The 18,441-nt window shown below is 50.7% G+C and overlaps 3 protein-coding genes and 2 long non-coding RNA genes across 10 annotated transcripts in view; 2 read left to right on the top strand and 3 right to left on the bottom strand.

Moving 5' to 3' along the window:
• Eif4e2 (eukaryotic translation initiation factor 4E family member 2) overlaps positions 1-1,827 on the bottom strand; it is a 28,204-nt gene extending 26,377 nt beyond the window's left edge. Inside the window, exon 1 of one of the 3 annotated variants that reach the window (XM_028789519.1) lies at positions 1,722-1,827. In XM_028789519.1, the coding sequence (XP_028645352.1) occupies positions 1,722-1,741 (20 nt within the window). In that variant the 5' untranslated portion in view covers positions 1,742-1,827. Of the gene's footprint in view, positions 1-1,246 lie in introns of all 3 variants that reach the window. The other 2 variants (XM_028789521.1, XM_028789520.1) reach the window with 2 other exon arrangements.
• On the top strand, positions 1,772-14,463 carry LOC114640585. 2 transcript variants are annotated; one of them, XR_003714171.1, is made up of 3 exons: positions 1,772-2,004; positions 3,887-4,017; positions 11,194-12,124. It is a non-coding gene; the product is annotated as an uncharacterized LOC114640585 (long non-coding RNA). The 2 variants fall into 2 exon arrangements; XR_003714172.1 differs by lacking the exon at positions 11,194-12,124 and adding an exon at positions 14,178-14,463 and having other exon boundaries at positions 1,773-2,004.
• Positions 3,683-9,663, bottom strand: Chrng (cholinergic receptor nicotinic gamma subunit). Its single transcript, XM_028789523.1, has 12 exons — positions 9,609-9,663; positions 9,294-9,433; positions 9,005-9,049; positions 8,756-8,865; positions 8,018-8,173; positions 7,225-7,322; positions 6,283-6,483; positions 5,956-6,070; positions 5,608-5,722; positions 4,762-4,978; positions 4,497-4,630; positions 3,683-4,173 (listed from the first exon to the last, which is right to left on the bottom strand). Exons 1-12 carry the CDS (start codon positions 9,661-9,663, stop codon positions 4,000-4,002), a joined length of 1,560 nt encoding a protein of 519 aa, XP_028645356.1. The 3' UTR covers positions 3,683-3,999.
• Positions 14,464-14,485: 22 nt separating the features above from the next.
• LOC114640582 lies at positions 14,486-15,168 on the top strand. Its single transcript, XR_003714170.1, has 2 exons — positions 14,486-14,518; positions 14,815-15,168. It is a non-coding gene; the product is annotated as an uncharacterized LOC114640582 (long non-coding RNA).
• A 1,376-nt stretch (positions 15,169-16,544) lies between these two features.
• Chrnd (cholinergic receptor nicotinic delta subunit) overlaps positions 16,545-18,441 on the bottom strand; it is an 8,449-nt gene continuing 6,552 nt past the window's right edge. For all 3 annotated transcript variants that reach the window (XM_028789577.1, XM_028789578.1, XM_028789579.1), the window contains 3 exons: positions 17,813-18,017; positions 17,607-17,725; positions 16,545-16,727 (listed from right to left, as the gene is read on the bottom strand). In XM_028789577.1, the coding sequence (XP_028645410.1) occupies positions 16,545-16,727; positions 17,607-17,725; positions 17,813-18,017 (507 nt within the window). The remainder of the gene's footprint in view (positions 16,728-17,606; positions 17,726-17,812; positions 18,018-18,441) is intronic.

Below are 18,441 nucleotides of genomic sequence, written 5' to 3'. Positions count from 1 at the left end.
ATTTGAATGCTTAGTCACCAGGGAGTAGAACTGTTTGAAAGAATTACAAAGATTAGGAGGTGTGTGGCCTTGTTTTTTTAAAAAAAAAAAAAAAAACTTGTCATAAGAGTTGTCTTGGAGCCGGGCGGTGGTGGCGCACGCCTTTGATCCCAGCACTTGGGAGGCAGAGGCAGGTGGATTTCTGAGTTCGAGGCCAGCCTGGTCTACAGAATGAGTTCCAGGACAGCCAGGGATACACAGAGAAACCCTGTCTCAAAAAAAAACAAAAAAAGAGTTGTCTTGGTCATGGCATCTCTTCACAGGAACAAAACAGTGGCCAATATAACCATCTTTACTTAAGACAGGTGACCTAAAAACTATCTTAGGATGCAGTTTAATTTGTTCCAATAGGAGAGGAAGGGTGGAAGGGCTGCAGATATGGAGCTAGGTATGGCAGGGGTTATGACAGGAAACCAAGGGGTCACTATCCTGCCTGGCTCAGCTAAGCAGAAAGATGGAGAAGACATCAGGTTTTTTCTCAAGAAGCAGAGCTCACTTGGCCACCAGAAAAACCTAAGGAAGGGCTGGCTTGACTGCTGGAGTCCCCATCCCAATACTTCCCGGAACTCACATCAGAACTCACTGTACTGAAAATCTGCAGCTTCACCCCCTATCAGTGGGTCCACTTTCCCTTCACAGCTCACTTGCAGCATTTTACACAGTACCTCTAAGTATTGTGGAGCTTGACCTGGTCCTTCCAGTTCTAACCACTAGGGAGGTGAGAGCAATAGCTCAGACTGGAGAACTTTTGTACAGTCAAACAGCTGATGGTCCGAGAACTAAAAATGTAGGTCTTTGAATGAGAAGACAGATTAGATCACTATAAACTATAGAGAGGAAGGAGCACTACAATCTACCCAAGGATATAATTCTTGTGAAATACTAACTTAAGTGCTGCTAGATGAAAACGAAAATTACTTTTAAATGCTAAGAGATCTAATCGTTAAGAGGGGGATGCCCCCCCAACCCCCGCCACCACCAACACACATTTCTTCTCTGTACTTCCCAACTGTTCGGTGCTGGAATTGGAGATGAGAGTGGGTACTTGGAAAGAATGCAGGAGTGAGCAGCCACTAAGAGTTGGAAGACAGGAACGGGGTCGGGGGTGGAGGGTGGGAGGATGACGGGGAAGGAAGCAGGAAGAATCTCAGATGAAAAGCATTCCGTACTCGAGAGGCCAAAGTACTCATCGCGGCTGCCCCATTACCTCATCGCAGCTGCCCAACTCTACGACACGGGCTCTGTTACTGTCCCCGCTTGCAGAAGACAAAACCGAGGTTCGGAAGGGAGAGGTGACCTTCCCAGGACGCAGAGCGAGTGCGGGAGGGAAGCCGCGTTCAGAGAGAAGGCAGCAAGGCTGCGGAAACACCCGAAGCGCTGAGGTCCCGCCCCTCCACGCCGCCGGCAGCCAGCACCCACCAGGGCGGGGCGTCCGAAAATCTCCTTCCGGGCGGCGCGGCCTCCCCTCCCCGGCCCGTGCCGCGCCGGGGTCCAGCGGCTCAGGGGTCCCGGCGACCTCGGCTGCGCTCTCCCGGCCCTGTCGGGCCCGCGGGCGCAGGAAGGCTCGGGCCGCAGCGGCCCGGGAGCGAGCGGCTCGGCTGAATGCGCGCCCGGCCCCGGCGGGAGCGGTCCCGGGGGACGGTTGGGGGAAGGGGCCCCGGGGGCGGCCACGCGCCACTCACGCGTCGAACTTGTTGTTCATCCTCTCGCCGCCGCTGTCGCCACTGCCTCACGGAGCGACTTCCGCTTTGCTGGGTCCCATCGCTAAGGGCCCGGCTACTTCCGGTTGGCGAGGCGCTCAGTGGAACGTCAGAGCTCAGGCCTTGGGCGGGGCCTCTTTCCCTGCCGGGTGGCCCAGAGCGACAACGCTACTCGAGACAACTGTCTTGGTCTGGCCACTTGCACTGAGCATTGTCTACGCAGCCGGCCATCCGCTTTAACCTCCCGGTGGATTCCAGGGAAAAGGTCAGGCACAGTAATGTAAATGAGAATTGATCCTTTGCTCTTGGTGTTTGGAGAGGACGAGAAAGTACTCCAAACACATTTGTAGTTCTGGCTCTTGGGAAATGGAGGCAGGAAGATCCAGACTAGCCTGACCAACATAGTGAGATAGAGGCCAGCCTGGGATACATAAGACCTTCCCTATATATTGGGTGAAGTGGGGGGGAAAAGTCGAACCAGGGTGACGAACTTACTGAGGACCAAGATGGTCTCAGTCATTGTTACCTCCTCTACTGAAGTCATTGTCCCCACACTCCTGAAGACTGTCCAAAACACATTACATACACAGGAAAAAATAAATTCCCTAGTTGGTGATGTAACTGCAGAGCCACGAGTCGCACATTTTCCTGACCCATCTGCTGAGTATGTCCATCGTTAGATGTGGGGTAGCAATTGATGTTTGTGCCTGTATTTACAAGTGAGACAAGTATCCCAGGACTGGCCCATGGTTGCCTCCTGATAACTCAGCAAGGCCTTGCTTTTTCTCCTCAGGAAGACCTCAGGTGATCATCCTGTTTCGTAACATGTACTAAGGGAGGCTGAGAGAGAGAGAGAGCTCTCCTGTCAGACCCAGTCCAGTGGCTTTGGTCCTAGCACTGCAAGTACTCTGCCTTTTGAGAAGAGAGAGGAAGAAAGGTGTATTTGCAGGGCTGAGAGTCTTACAGTGTCTGAGATTGGGTCAAAGATAGAATTTTGGACCCTATAAAGGAGTAGTCTACAGAGTTTCTCGTACTCGGGACCCCAGCTTGCTCATGTGAAATGTGGGTCAGGTAAATAGTGCCTCTTGCCCATCCATAACGTGAAGAATTTCTAACAATGGTGGGGGGGGCAGATGGTAAAACTCAAGAAAGCCTTCGTGATCAATGGTAGTGGGGGGAGTACTACATCAGTGGGAAGGTACTACTGAAAGTACATATGTCTGCCGTGGCATGTGGAAAAGACGTGCTAGTTAAAATGGGTTATACTTTTTAAGTTCTAGACCTCAAAAAAGGCAAGACTCTCTACACTTATATCCCACACCCCTAGCTCCTAGTACTTTTTTTTTAGAGGTTTATTTTCATTTTGTATATATGGGTGTTCTGCCTTGCATATGTCTGCACTGTATGCATGGGTGTTTTGCAAAGCCGGAGGAGGGTGTTGGATCACTTGCAACTGGAGTAACAAATGGTTATGAGGTGCCATGTAGGTGCTGGAGACCAAACCGAGATCCCCCGGGAAAGTATTCAGTGTTCCTAACCACTGAGATATCTCCACCCCCACCCCCCATCCTTTTTTGAGACAAGATCTCACTATGTGTATGGACCTCAAGCTTACAGAGATGGATTTGTCTCTTCCTCTCTAGTGCTAGGATTAAAGGCGTGCTCCATGACATCCAGCTCACGTTCTATTCTTTTAAGAGAGGTCCCCACATCTCTTAACAACCTTTTAGAGAAAGTTCACGAAAGGGAAGATGCTGGAGCTGGAATAAGAGCACCTGCTGCTCTTACAGAGAATGTGAGCAACCCACTGTCTGGTTGTTCATGACCACCTAGAACTCCCAACTCTAGGTTCCGACATCCTCTGCCAGCCTCCAACAGGCACGCTCACTCACGTACACATAGCCCATTCCTCATACACACATGCATGCATATATACATACATACATACATACATACAGTTAAAAATAATAAAAATAAATCTTACAAAAAAGACAGGAGGAAACGTTTTCAGGCCTCAAAGGGTAAAACCTTGCCCAGTCAATGACATTATGAAAAGCAGAATCCTTAGGGCTTCAAAGTGACTTACAGAAATGCTCAAAGTTATATGACCACACCCACCACCAACCACTCTCTCCTTATTTCTCTAGCTTCTCCCACAAATGCTTGGATACTTCCCCAGGAGTACACTCAGGATCCGCACAGCTCCATAAACAGCATAACCCACATAGCTGACTCCAGAGCCCAGGAAGGACTGCTTGGCTCAGTCTGGCAAAGGCAGGTAGGGGCGAGGGTCTCCGGGGAATGGCAGGTCAGGCACCTGGTTGTAGTGGGCCATGAGGAAGATGCCAGCAGTGCCACAGATGAAGAGGGATAGCATGGCTAGGAAACAGACGCGGTCCAGCACTCGGCCCACCAGCAACCACTCTTCATTCCCCTGAGGGCAACAACACATTGTGCGGCAGTTATGTGACCAGAGAGAGCAGCCAGCCTGGCTCCCTCTTTCACTGTTAGATCCCCAGCTGGCCTCTATTCTCTATTCTCCCTTCTCGACTCTGTCTAGGTACCAACTTGTCTTTTTTTTTTTTTTTTGGATTTTTGAGACCAACCTGTCTTCTTTTATGGTCTCTGACCTGTTGGTCCTTCCTCCTCCCACTTCCCACTTCTGCTTTGTCTATCACGGAACCTAAGCCGAACACCCACCCCATCCATCCTGTTCCCACATTACACTTGGGTACTTGCCCACCCTGTCCTGCTTACACTGTCAAAGTGACTCTGCTGGTGTCGGGCACGAGCCATGAGGTTACAGGCATCCACACAGGCCTGGATGGCTGGGGAGGCTTGCTTTAGGCTACCACAGAACTCCTGGCTCTGCCTCATTTCTGGACCATTCTCTGATGGGGAAATAGAGTCAGTGGAAGAGACCAGACTGAGATGTGTCTTCCTCCCAGAGACCCGGGCCTTCTCCAACTTGAACACTCGCTCAGCTGCATTCACTGGTCAGGATTGACCCTTTGGGCCTCACCTAGCTTCTCCAGTACTGCTTGCACTAATCCATTGCGCTGCCTTTGCCTAAAGAGGAGTTCACTTCGAGGCAGACAGAGGTCCCCTTCCTCTCGAGTTGTGATGGGCCATCCTGAGGAAGAGCCATTCTGGAGGCGCAACCGGGCATCCTGGACAGCAGCAGGAGCCAGTGGGCGCACATGCATCCGTAACAGCTGGGGCAGGAGCCTCAGGAACACCTGTAGAGGGGTTGCTGTGATAGGTCCTACTTGGGCAGCCAGGCCAAGCTTGGGAATGGGCATGAAGGCAGTGTCTTAGGGGAGAAACTGGGTCCTGGTACAGCTTGACTACTTTCTCTTGGACACAGAACCTGGGCTCCAAGCTTTCAAGACCTTCAAAATCTCCAGAACACTTATTTCAGACAGACTCTTAACCTTTACCCCTTGCTAGAATAGTCTAGACTACCTGGAACATACCTAGGGGATCTACGTTTGTAATGTGATTCTCAGCTGACCACTGCAGGTGGGCTGCAGAACACACAGACAGCTGGGACAGAATCCTCCCTTTTCTGAATTTTGAGAACTGAGTAATACTGGATAACCTGCCTAACCTTTTTGTGTCTCTGTTTTCCTCTGTTAAGTGGAGATGATACACCTATACCCACTTAAGCATTTTTACGCAAAGTAAATAAGTTATCCGTGTACTATCCATGTCCCTGGGCACTGATGTTATCATTTGTCTACTAGGCCTGAAGATACATTTGGTGTGGATTTGCAGCTGAATTTGAGAATAGGGCAGGAATGTGGAGGGAGTCACAAGTGGTTGGGAAGGACAGACGGATGCCCAAGTGGGCAGAGCAGTATCTTGCCTTGCGGACCCCTCGGGCCATGGAGTGTGTGTGTGGGGACCGCAAGGACACATTGAGCACAACCACAGAGTTGACGACGATGAGGATGGTCACCACCATGAGGAAGGTCAGGTACCTGTCCAGGGTTAGACAAGCAGGAGGCTGAATGTCCCGTAGGCACTTCAGTCCCAGGAGCCACCCACCCTGCTTCCCTTGGGTTCCTGCGTGGAAGGAGGGTCAATGTCAAAAGCCTCAGAAGGGAAAGGGTGTGTTGGGGATTTAGCCCACTGGCAGAACCCTTGCTAAGCAAGGCCATGGACTTAACCAAGATGGCGAGGGGTGGGAAGCAGATGTGAGATCCAGCCTTACTTGCTGATGAGCGGCACAGCCTGGGAGGTCTCAGGCACCTTCTTAGCCACGAGGAAAAGGAAGACAGTCTGGGCCAGGAGCACGTTGGTGGCCACTGTGCATTTCTGGCCGCCCGCTGCCCATGACCAAGATGCCCTCAGAACAGGTTCCCCACCCCACCCTACCCCACCTCTGCCCCTCCACATACACACACCCTGAGGGACCCCCTTATCCTACAGGGAGCCCACTGCCCTTGTCCTAAGATCTTGGTGCCCTGTGCCATGAGCAGGGCCTGCCCTGGCCTCCCCGTGAGCCTCTGTGCTGCTGCTCTCCCACAGGCCCAGGTACCCTTGGCAGGGAGGAAGTAGATGAGGATGGCAACTGAGGAGATGAGCACACAGGGGGCGATGATGTTGATGACGTAGAACAGGGGCTTGCGCTGGATGAGCAGGTAGAACACCACCTTCTGGTGGCCTGCCTCCTCTGCTGGAGCCACAGAGTCCAGTAGCATTTTGGCTGGTCGGTGCCGGATGGCCCATTCCCCATTCTCTGTGGGGAGCACAGGGGATGTGACCCTCACAAATGTGTGGGCTGAACAAGTCACAGGGCAGCGTGATATTAAGTATCAGGATACAGGGACACAAGTGGGGTGGGAATATTGAATATTGAATATTCAAAATTGAATATTGATCCCCCTCCCAAAATTAGAAGTATTGTAGGAAGAGTCAGAACTTCACTGGATCCTTTTCTGTGGTATATGTTTGCGTGCATATGTACGCACACATGTATGCATATACTCACATGTGTGTGTGTGTTTGTATATGTACAGACATGGAAGCCAGAAGTCAACACCAAGTGTCTTCCTTGGATACTCTTCACACGCTTTTATGCTGAGGCAGGGTCTATCACTTGAACCTAGAGCTTTGCCCTGGGAATCCTTTGTTTCTATCTGCCTTGTGATGGGATTACAAGCAGGCTGCCATTTCTAGCCAGCATTTAGGTGAACTCTGGGGATTCCATTCTGGTCTTTATGTATGTGCAGTAAGTGCTTTATCCCATGGGGCCATCTTCCCAGCCCTCTTGTACTTTTCTTTAAAGACAGTCTCATTGTGTAGCCCAGGCTAGCCTCAAACTTTCAAACCTCCAGAGGGCTGGGATCACATATGTGTGTCATCATGTCTGGATTTCTGTTGGGATCTTTTGAAAGCCATATTCTATGATACACTGTAGTTTTCACATATTGGGGTACGGCATAGCCTTGATTGGGCAGAGGCTCCCAGCTAGGGTTACCTGTGAAAGCCTCGGGGTCAATGAAGATCCACTCAATGGCTTGCCCATCTTCCTGGCTCAGCTGCAAGTTGATCTCACTCGTGCTATAAGTCTGGGACCTGTGGGTCAGGAGTGGGAAGAGGGTGAGAGAAGCAAGGGGACCAGCCTGCGAGGCCATAGGAACAGTTGTCTGACAGCAGCAGTGGGCATTGGGATTTGACATATGCTCTTAAATTCTCCAACAAGCCCTGATGTTAGCTAGCATGCAGGGCCAGGGGAACACAGGCTCTTTGGGGGCTCAGTGGTACTGCCTGGTCAAAGAGTTCAGAGCCACCTCGACTCTCCTACTCCTACCAAAAACTATAGGGTAGAAATACAAGCCTACTGTAAGAGGATACTTGGGGTCCTGCCAGCTTCTCCCAAGGCCTCCCTTCACTGCTTATGCATGAGGAAACTGAGACGTAGAGGTGCCAGGTTTGGCTCAGGTCACATACTGGCTTTGGCCAGATTTCTCTTTTCCAGGACAGCCTGCCTGTCTATGGCTCTATGTGTATGCAGGCGTACCCGTATGTTCTTACCCACATACTCAAGACATTGGTGTCTCCCCTTGGGACCCAGGCAGGAAGCTGGAGCAATGGAGGATAGGTGAGAGGACTTAGCAGGAGGCTCAAGTGTCACCATCTAAATAGGCGCAGGTGATAGATCCAGGCCACCCAACCTTGACGAGCTTCTGATCCTGGTCTCCCACCTCTACCCAGACCCATCCTAGAGCAGCTAGCTCCCTGAAGTCCCCCAACATCACCAGCGGTCTCACTGGAAGACAAGGGAGCAGTTCTGCCAATCGAAGGGGAAGTAGGTGACAGAGATGGAGCAGGAGGAACGGAAGATGGCAGGCGGCAGCCAGTAGATACAACCGTCAGGGGACACGAGCACGTTGCAGTAGAGCGCCACCTCGAAGACTCCGTCCACACTGTGTGCATAGGCCAGTGTACTGAGCCAGGGGAAGAGATTCCCACAGCCCCAGACTAGCTCTCAGCTTTGCATGGATGGGCTCTGAGGGCATTAGTCCCCCTGCCTGCCACACTCCTGATGGTTTAGCGTCTAACCTCACTCATGCACCACCCCAGCAACCTCCAGCTCATCTCTTCTCTGGACCTCAGATGAGTACAGAGGTCTGGGGGAGACAGCACCCCAACAACCACCTCATAATCTCTGTTTCCCTTTCTCTGCGTTAATAACTACAATGATGCCAAAATAGCTAACATTATTAAGCTCTTTTGGAGTGGCCGACCCTGAGTGAACCAGTTTTGTGTCTGACCTCTAATTGTTTCTCTAGTTGTTAAAATTGGCTGCAGCTTACAGGGACGGGAAAAGCCTGCCACCACCACCCCTCTCCCTAGGTGGCTAGCATGTTACAACCCTGGGCCAGTGTCTGTGCTTGAGGTCCCGCCTCAGCCTGGCACCCTACAGCACCCTGCTCTCTTCTTTCTCTAACTCTCCTCATTCTGCTGGACCCTGGTATCCTTCCTCTCCTGCCCACCCCCCTCCTCACTTGTTCTCCAGCACGATGTCTGGCCGCCACACCATGGTAGATGGCACCCTCAATATCCACAAGCCTTCATAGTCTTTTGGGTCCCAGCGCAGGCGATAGTCACACCATTGCTGTGGATGAAGAGGAAGTTGCCCGGCCTCTGCTCTGGGCTACACAAGGCTAGAGAATGGCAGGCCACCAGAGAGGGCCCAAGAGGTTGAGGGGGGTGGGTGGGGCAACCGCAATAAGCATAATAAGATGGCGTCTTACCATTTCTATCCAGACGTTAGTCGTGAGGGCCTCCTCTCTCTCGTTCTGGGGTACAGAAGAGAGTTAGGCTAACCCCCCTATATCTTCCTCCCTGAAGTTCCGATGTCTCCACCAGACACTGATAGAACCAGGAGGCTGTCAGTCTCACCCTTCACCCTGGCCTCCCCACTTTAGGCCCCTCTGCTGTTCTGAGTGCTAGGGTCAGATCCCATTTCCCCAGCAAGTCTGGGGGCCTGTGTGATACCCACCATCCCCCCACCACCACCCCCTCCGCGGCCCTGCAGCTCACCAGGGAGATGAGGTTGGTCAAGGTAAGCTTCAGGCTGACATTGACCACATCTGAGTCACGCTCAGCCGGCCGCAGATGGGGGTCGTAGTTTCGCATCAGGTCCGCAAGCAGACGCTCCTCTTGGTTGCGACTCTGGACCCCTGCAATAGACAAGGACACTCATTCCAGAGCAGAGGGAGGCAGAGGGGGGGTGGGGTTGCTGGGGCTAGGGAGAACACACATAACCCCCAGACCCTCCATCCACTGTAGCCTTGTACTCCTGATCTGTTCCTTCTATACACCCCCACCCCAGGTCTCAAATCCTTAGTATTTCACCCAGGCAAATAGCCAGCAGCAGGAAGAGGAGCTGAGGTCCCTGACTCCCGTGCATGGTGCCTCAGTTCTGCCCAGTGATGAGTAGGACAGTAGCTCTACAGGTCTGGAGGGGTTGGAGAGGGTGGGCTGGAGTATCATGTGTCAGCCTATACTCCCCTCCCAGTAAACCCTGCCAGTTCTAGCTGGCCCCACCAGCTGTCTGACCACTGCATTGTCAGCTGTTCCCAGGATATGTACAATTCTGGGCTCAGATTACATGGGCCAGCCAGGGGAAGAAAGATGGAATAGTCCCATCAGAGACAAGACACTCTCAAACTTAGTCGCTTCGGTTCTACACCTATTTTTCCAGCTGGGAGACTCAGCAAATGACCAAGGACAGATGGATGGGTGTGGGGGCAGCAGTGGTGCTGAGGAGGATGGTGGTGACCAATCAGGAACCTTCATTCTGTACCAGGGAGGTGTAATTTACACATGAGAATCTCTGTAACTGTGCCTTAGTACCTCAACCCTCTGCCACTTGTCTAGTGCCTCTGTAGTCACTCCAGTGGACTGAGACACAGGAAGGAAGCACCTACAGGGTGTCTAACTGTTGACAGTGTCGTATCCTGTTTTCATTTACAAGTGGGTAGGGCTGCATCTTGGGAGGCCTGTGACCCATAGGCTACAGGTTGAAGATAGCTGTATGTGTAAAGACACATATGTATGGTATTGACGATCAGGGGACCACGGCAGCTTCTCCTGTGCCTGAAACAGGGGACACAGACTTACTAAGCTTTAGAAGGGCTGAGAAGAGTCGGGGGGGGTTGTTGCTGGGGCTAGGGAAAACACAGATAACCCCCAGACCCCAAGATGTGTGTGTGTGGGGGCGGTTCTTGTCACTAGGCCAGCTATGAATGGTGGCTTGTCAGTATGGCTGCAGTTCATAAAATCATCAGACAGATAACAGCAGGTCCTGTGCAAAGCTGGGGAGACTCAGGGATGCACCAAGCTGCTTAGGAGGACTCATGGTCCACTGAGGCAGACAGGCCAGACTTGAGGATGTGTCACCTAGAGCCAGAGAAGGAGAACCACAGGAGAAGGAAGCCCATCTACTTCTAGGCTTGTTCCCATCAAAGGGTGGGGTTGAGGCTGATCTGGGAGCAGTGACTTGCTGCTGGCTATGTCAATACTTGGGCCACCTGTCATGTGGTCAACTATTTCAAACATTCTGGCCAGTGTATGTCAGTATGTGGCTCCTAAGTGCTATCACATGGGCAGCTGCACCAGGCTGGGTAGGGCACTGGACACCTCTGAATGCCTAGGAGAATATCCTCAGCCCTATCAGATCTCTATGGCATTGCAATGTGTTTCAGAAACAGGAAGTCAGGCTCAGAACCCGACCCTCCCAGACAGGCCTCAAGTCCTTCATGTCCCACCAGGACTCTTAAGAGTGGGGGCAGGGAGAGACTGGCCTTGAACTCAGGGGTCCTCCTGCCTCTGCTTCCCAAGTGTCTCTGACTCCCATCCTGCCTGGTTTTGCCAAAGGTCAGCAAAGGTCTCTACAGTCAGGAAGTGATGTGAGCAATGGCTGTCTGCATTCCTCTAGCCCTGTCCACCCTTTCCTCGCCTCAAGAGTCTGGAAGAGAAGAGAAAGTGTGTTACACTGCTTTCCCCTCCTGGCATATATTCCTCCCTACATGTGAAGATGGACATTCTCCTCGGTGCTCTGGGAGAGAGGTCTGGGAGCTGGCTTGGCATTCTCTGCAGGGCAAGTCCCTTAGGAGGGATGGAGTCTCCTGGGAAAGTCCAGTTTGAAGAGGAAAAATCAATGAAGAAAAAAGCATATGTATGGGTCTCTCTTTGTTCCAGCTGCTTCTTTCTTGCCACTGCCTGTCACAAAGGTCGGAAGAGCTAACCAGTGACCCCTCCTCAGCATCCATGGGGAGTCAGTTCATAATGCAGCGCTGGTGCTATAGAAATGGTTCTCGTGCTTTATTGGTCAACGAATAATAACAAGAAGTCTATCTGTACAGTCTGGGCACAGATTTTTCATCCACACATTTTTGGTCTGTGGCTGGCTCAGTCCACAGATCTCAGACTTACAGATACGCCTCACCTCTCATTGATGAAATCATTGCATGACTACAGTGATTCACAAAGGAGCCTCGCCAGTTGTTGCTGTTTTCTTCTTTGATTATTGCCAACTTGACCCAAGCTAGCATTATCTTGGAAGAGGAACCTCAGTTAAGAAAATGCCTCCAACCAGATTACCTGTTGGCAATTGTCTGTAGGGCATTTTCTTGATAAGTGACTGATATGAGTGAGCCCAGCTCATAGAGGACAATGCCAGCCCTGGGTAGGTGATTCTGAAGACAACAAGCTGAGCAAGCCATGAACAAGTGACCCAGAAGAAGCATTCCTCCATGGGCTCTGCTTCAGGTCCTGCCCAAGGTTTCTGCCTGGGGTTCCTGGCCTGAGTTCCCTCTATGATGGATGGATTCTAACTATAAGCTGAAATAAAACCTTTCCTCACCGGGCTGCTTTGGTCAATGGTGTTTGAGCACAGCAACAGAAACCCTAAGACAAGGTGCTTCAGGGGTTCATGGAAAGTTGGGGATTTTGTTTTTTTAAACTTTATATTATTAGCTAGGAGTGGAGGCCCACACCTTTAATCCCAGCATCCTGAAGGCAGAGCCAGGCAAATCTGGCCTACCAAGACAGCCAGGGCTGTTACATAGAGAAATTCTGTCTCAAAAAGTTTATATTATTATTGTGTGATTATGTGTATGAGGGACCTCCACATATCATGGTGTGTGTGTGTGTGTGTGTGTGTGTGTGTGTATTTCAGAGAGAAACACTGGAGGAAGTTCAAGGTAGGGTTTCTCTGTGTAGCCCTGGCTGTCCTGGAACTCACCCTGTAGACCAGGCTGGGCTTGAACTCGGAGATCTGTTTGCTTCTGCCTCCCAAGTGCTAGAATTAAAGGCATGTGCCACTGCACCCGGCCCAGAGAGCAACACTTTAGAATGTGTTCTCTCCTACTTTTATGTGGGGTTGGAGGATCAAACTTGGATTGTCGGGTTTCATGGCAAAAGCTTTTTGCTCACTGAGCTATCTCACTTGCCCCAACCCCATTTTTTCAAAGTCTACTTTCTTGCAATTAATTAATAAGTTAATTTTTGGACACACAGTCTTGGGTAGCCCAGGCTGGCCAAGAAAAAGCCAGATGTGGCTAAGGAACAAGTTGAGCTCCTAGGTCTCGTGCCTGTACCCTCTCAACTGCTGAAATCACCAGCTGGATTTTACATGGTGGTGCTAGAGACCAAACCCGGGGCTTTGTGCAGACTAGACAGTTGCTCCACTAACTGAACTTGTGGAAAAGCTTTGCTTCATGATAAAAGGGGTAATAAATGGTAGGCTTTTCTACTAGAATATAGATGTAAAGTACCGAACTGTGGCAGCCAGCTGCCAACTTGAGCCAGGCAACAGGAGTAACACTGCCTATAAGATTTGGGAGTCAGTTTCCTTTGATATTCTCTTCTCTCTCTCTCTCTCTCTCTCTCTCTCTCTCTCTCTCTCTCTCTCTCTCTCTCTCTCTCTCTCTCTCTCTCTCTCTCTCTCTCCAACTGAGCCAGTGCAACATCCATCACCATCTCTAACTTCTTACTCTGTGGGAGACAGGACATCTCCTTGCTTAAGCTGTGGCTAGGGCTCATCGCGTGTCCTCCCTGAAGCCCAGTCCACTCGGACTAGTGTGCTATGCATTGAGAAGATGGGCAGCTCTGCTGGACTGGGGAGTATGGGTTACCCTATTGGGATGCTGCTTGTGAATGTGACATCCGAGGCCAAAAGGAGATGGAGCTCCGAGTCTACCATAGAGGACCAGTCCTGTCAGCACCCTTGATGCTGATGAGCTGAGCAAAAGGCACTCTTGGTTGGGTGTGGCATTTGGGGGTTGTCACCTCTGGAGAGTCCACAGTCTCCTCAACTGGGACAAGGAGGGACCTGCTGCCAGCCACAGTACCATGTGACAGGATTCTGGGACTGCCTGAGTGGCAGAGAGAAGCAGCTAGCTATGGCAGATGAAGACCAGCTCTTGTGTATAGGGTTATTGGGTGAATCTGGGGAGTCCTGGGCTCCCTGCTTGTCTGGTGCACTTTGGGTCAAGCTGCTTTTCTGGTGCTTCACCTTGCATTTGGAGACAGTTCACTCTAGATGTAACTAGGGTTCGTTTTAGGTTGAAATGGGTTTTCCTTTTTCTCAGTCACATCTCATGATTGAAAACCTTACCTGTTGCTGTCAGTACCAAATGATATCACCACTGTTCTCAAAGGAAATAGTTCAAGCTGTGAAACCCCTACTGAACAACAAGGAAGTGAATACTTGGGCCACTGGCCCCTAGTCCTGGCTCCTCTCTGCCACAGTACTAGGCTGGGATGCAGGAGTGCTGGGCACAAACCCCTCTGACTCATGACCTGCAAACCAAACCCACAAATGAGGTCCATGGTAAGAACTCACCCTTGGGGTAGCCTAATGAAGTGGAACACTAAGGGTTCTTTGGAAAGTCAGTTGTGTTGGCTGGTGTTTTGCAGGGGCAAACATGTGAAGGAACGTTTTGCTGAAGCAGACACAGATAAAAGGATGTTCTTCTAAAGCAATCACATGAAAGGACACATGATGAGGGATTCCTTGCTAACAACATGCATGTTTTGGTCCACCTCACATTGTGTAGTTGAACTGTACTTATTGGGACTCCATAGAGAGAAATGCACCAAAAAACTTCTGGTGGTGTGCCTCAGCTTCTTGCACTTCCCTGGACTTGGGCTGATGGGCAGGAGTATGTCAGTGGAGACCGACACATGTCTTGAGGCAAGACCCGAGGAGAACACATGTTTGGAGGGTATAAGTAGGACTCAATGGACAGTGACTGGAGGTGAGCATGGCTTGCTTATAGAGCTAGCTGTGCAGGGGGTGTGTGTGAGCATGGCTTGCTTATAGAGCTAGCTGTGTGTGGGGGTGGGGAGTGAGCATGGCTTGCTTATAGAGCTAGCTGTGGGGGTGGGGTGGGGGGTGAGCATGGCTTGCTTATAGAGCTAGCTGTGCAATGCTTATGGGTCTCCTGGCTTTACTGATCTTTGCTTCCCTGAGAAAGGCTCAGCCAAGAACTTCTCCTGGTCCCTCCTGCTGACTTGAGCAGAGGCTGAGGCCTGGCTCTCTCTGTGTCACCAGTGTTGCTAACCCAACTCTACTGAACTGGACTGCTGGTGCCAGTGTATCCTTGAAATGTCTTTGAATGGATCAAGCTGCCACTGCCTGCAAACCTGTGAACGGAACTGCCAATTGCCAGACAACAGATGGGATTTGCTCCAAAGAACCTTTCTAAAGCGGTCCACTTCCTCCACCCTCCCCAGCCCCAGTATCCTTTCTTTCCCACTACCTCTGATAGGTGGTGGGCTACAAGGGAGGTTTAAGTGTTTAAGAACCATTATTGAAACCAGGATTTAAAAAAAAATTAAGTTACACCCTCAGTTTCTAGAACACAGGTACCTTAACCCCAATGAGTAAATTCAATGTTAGCAACAACCTGTGAGCAGACTCACTGTGTACATAAGAGAATGAAGCTAAGGGCTGGGGTGCAGCTAACTGACGAGAATGCTTTTGTCTCACGCACAGCCCTGTGGGTTTCACTCCTGACCTCATAAAAGACTACAATAGGAGCGGTGGGTCCCTCAAGATCATATGATGAGTGAAACAAATGACCACAAACTTTCTGCTCTCAAACACATTTATTATCCCCAACAGTTTTTGAGGGTCCTGAAGAGCTCTCATCTAGCCGTCCTGCCAGGGTAGAAGGACCCCCTTTCCAGTTTCCTGCCCTTGTGGCTCTTGTTCGCTGGACATTTCTGCAGAGTCTCAGCAGTGTGGCTGGCTTCCAAAGAGTGGGAGTGTAGAAGGGAAAGGCCGCAGTGTGTGTGTGCGTGCGTGCATGTGTTTGTGTGTATGTGTGTGTGTGTGCATGTGTGTGTGTGTGCATGCATGTGTGTGTGTGTGTGTGTGCATGTGTGTGTGTGTGTAACCCAGGCTGGTCTCATCCATTTGAGAGTTGGGCTTTTCAGGCTACACTAAGGCCTAGTCTTCTTGTTCCTGTAATTATTGGGACTCAGGATAGCTCTGAATGCCCCTTCCTTTAGGGTAGGGTTGAAGACCAGACTCAATAAGAAAACTGAGTAAACATCAAATTTGAACTTCAGATGAATGATGGGTAAATCTTTATCACAAGTACACCTCACATATTTCTAGGCAGCCCTGCTTTGGAGAGCCTGGGGCTAGGAGGAAGGGACTTGGAGTGGGGGTACATTAGAGGGGCTGGGTCCGGGTGTTCTAGGATGTGTGTGACGCACACTGATGGGACTTTTATTGATGCCAACCATGATCCTCCCATGCCAGTCCCCCACTTCTCAGAAGGACCCAGACTGAATGACCAAGGAATCAGGGGCTGATAGATGACAACCTGGACAGTCCACCATCCTAGAAAACCTCCTTTCCTGGGGGATGGAGAGGAGTCACCCTTTCTGGATTCCAGGTGGGTAAGGGAAGAAGGGCAAGGAGATAGTTATTTCAGATTCTGACCTGCTCTGGAAGAGAGCGAGGCAGAGGAGCAGCTCAGGCTGAGGGACCCCTCACAGTGTTCTTCTTCCCAGGAAGCCAGTCCCAATGTCACCTCCCTGGCCCCTGAGCAAGCCCCCTGCTTCTCCCCACAACCCTGGGTCTCCCTCCCCATCATGTCTGCTCTCAGCCCATCTCAAGTGTCTCCCTCCTTTATTTAGAAAGGAATTGCTCCTGGGAGGGAGCTCTCCCAACCATGACCTCAGCCCAACCACACAGCACCAGCTAGGCACAAGCTCAAGGGCAGGAACTCAGACTGCTGCTGTCTGCCTGAGTGTTTACTCATGCCTGCTCTAGATGAAGCGCCTATCCTGTTCCTTATAGGAGAAGGGGTCCCCAGGGAAAGGCCGGGTTGGGGGCTGGTTGTAGACACCCTGCAGGAAGATCCAGACTGTGCCCACCACCATGACGGGTGTGACCACAAACAGGCAGAGACGGTCCACTATGCGGGCCACCTGGTTCCAGTTTTCCTTCTCCTATAAGTAGGGTCAAGACACCATGGGGTGAGGGAGGTCTTCAGACTGCAGGCTTACACCCCTAAGCTAGGGCCCAGAAATGGAGGCATATAGGCTCGGTTTGTATGTGTCTGTTTGGGGCACCTCAGGCTTACATCAGTAGGCTGGGCCAGGACAAGATGCCACTACTTCTACTAGGGACCCAAGCCATTCAGGGCTGCTTCTAGCCACGTGTGATCAGGAGGATACAATGGAGGACAGTTAAAAAGTTGCCTAAGAATACAACCCAGTGTGGATGTCTTTGAAAGGTCTGGTGCTGGGCTGAGGTTGTAGCTCAGTGGTACAGTGCTTTCCCAGCATACATAGGCCCTGAGTCTAATCCCTAGAATCACAGAAGTAACATAATAATAAAACAAGATTATAAATAAATATATAATAAAAATATACTTACATGTAACATACTATATAATATTTTTAAATGATATACTTATTAATTCTTATTTTATAATATATTTATATATTATATATTTGTGTTATACTATAATAAATATATGATATATAAATACACATCTATGTATAATATATAAAAATAAATAAATATAATAAGTAGGTGCTCTCTGGAGTATCCGAGCAGAAAGAACAGACCCTAAGATGTACTTAAAATTTGTCCTGGTCCTGTAGGGCTGTCTGTTTGTGTGTACCCCTGAGTGTGGCCCAGTGTGATGCTGTGGGTTTCCATGAAGGAATGCTGCCTTCCTGGGAGAATGTACTCAAGGGTCCCTTACCCACCATGCTCTTCATCTAAGTGGACATATGCACATGATGGGAAGACAGAATTCACTTGATCACTAGTCTACTTGAACATCTGATTCCACGGTGAGCTGAGCTCAGGTCACTCACCTCATTGTAACTGTTCTGGTCCCTCATGTGGTTGACGATGAAGTTTGCCCCATCCACAGCTGGCTTTATCTCATTGAAGAGCTCCTGTTGGACCTGCTCAGAGCTTGCTGGTGGCCTGCCTGTGGACACAGGCCAGGGGCAGGCGTGATGTCTATCCCTGCCCACCTCCTACACATGGCCCAAGCTCCAAGGCTACCAGAACTCACGGGCTGTGGTGAGGCGCTGGGCCAGCCCATGTCGCTCTGATTGCTTCTCAAACATAAGGTCACTGCGGGACTTGAGTGAGAAATACTCTTCTGCCTTGGAGATGTATCCCAGAGAGCTGCTTCTCCTGATGAGAGCCCCGAGGCCTGGGTCTTCCTTTGCTGGGCGGGACATGTGCAGGAGCTTGGGTAAGGTCTCCAGGAAGAGCTTTAGCAGTCAAGGGGACACAAGACAGGCCATTTCACAAATGCATTCTGAGGACACTGGTTGCCACATAGAGCTCCCATGCTGACCCCATTGTCTGTTTCCCAGATTCCCCACTGACTGATGTAGGATGCTTTCAACGGTCCCTCATTTCTTATAGCTACAGCAGAACTCAGTCACTGAAAATAAATCTGAAGAACAAAAGAAGCTGAGGAATGAGGATACATGCTTTTAATCCCAGCATTCAGAAGGCTGAGGCAGGAGAATTAAGAGTTTGAACATATGTTTTATCACTGATTCACTGATACACACCCCAGCCTCCTTCCTCCTTCTGCCCCGGATTCTCCCTCTTCCTCCTCCTCCTCCTCCTCTTCCTCCTTCTCCTCCTCTCTCCCTTCCTCCCTCCCTCCCTCCCTCCCTCCCTCCC

Source organism: Grammomys surdaster, unplaced genomic scaffold (genome assembly GCF_004785775.1).
Source record: "Grammomys surdaster isolate TR1022 unplaced genomic scaffold, NIH_TR_1.0 125846, whole genome shotgun sequence".
In the NCBI taxonomy this organism is placed as follows: domain Eukaryota; kingdom Metazoa; phylum Chordata; class Mammalia; order Rodentia; family Muridae; genus Grammomys; species Grammomys surdaster.
The sequence above is the reverse complement of the archived record's forward strand: the minus strand, read 5'-3'. Positions and strand labels throughout refer to the sequence as shown.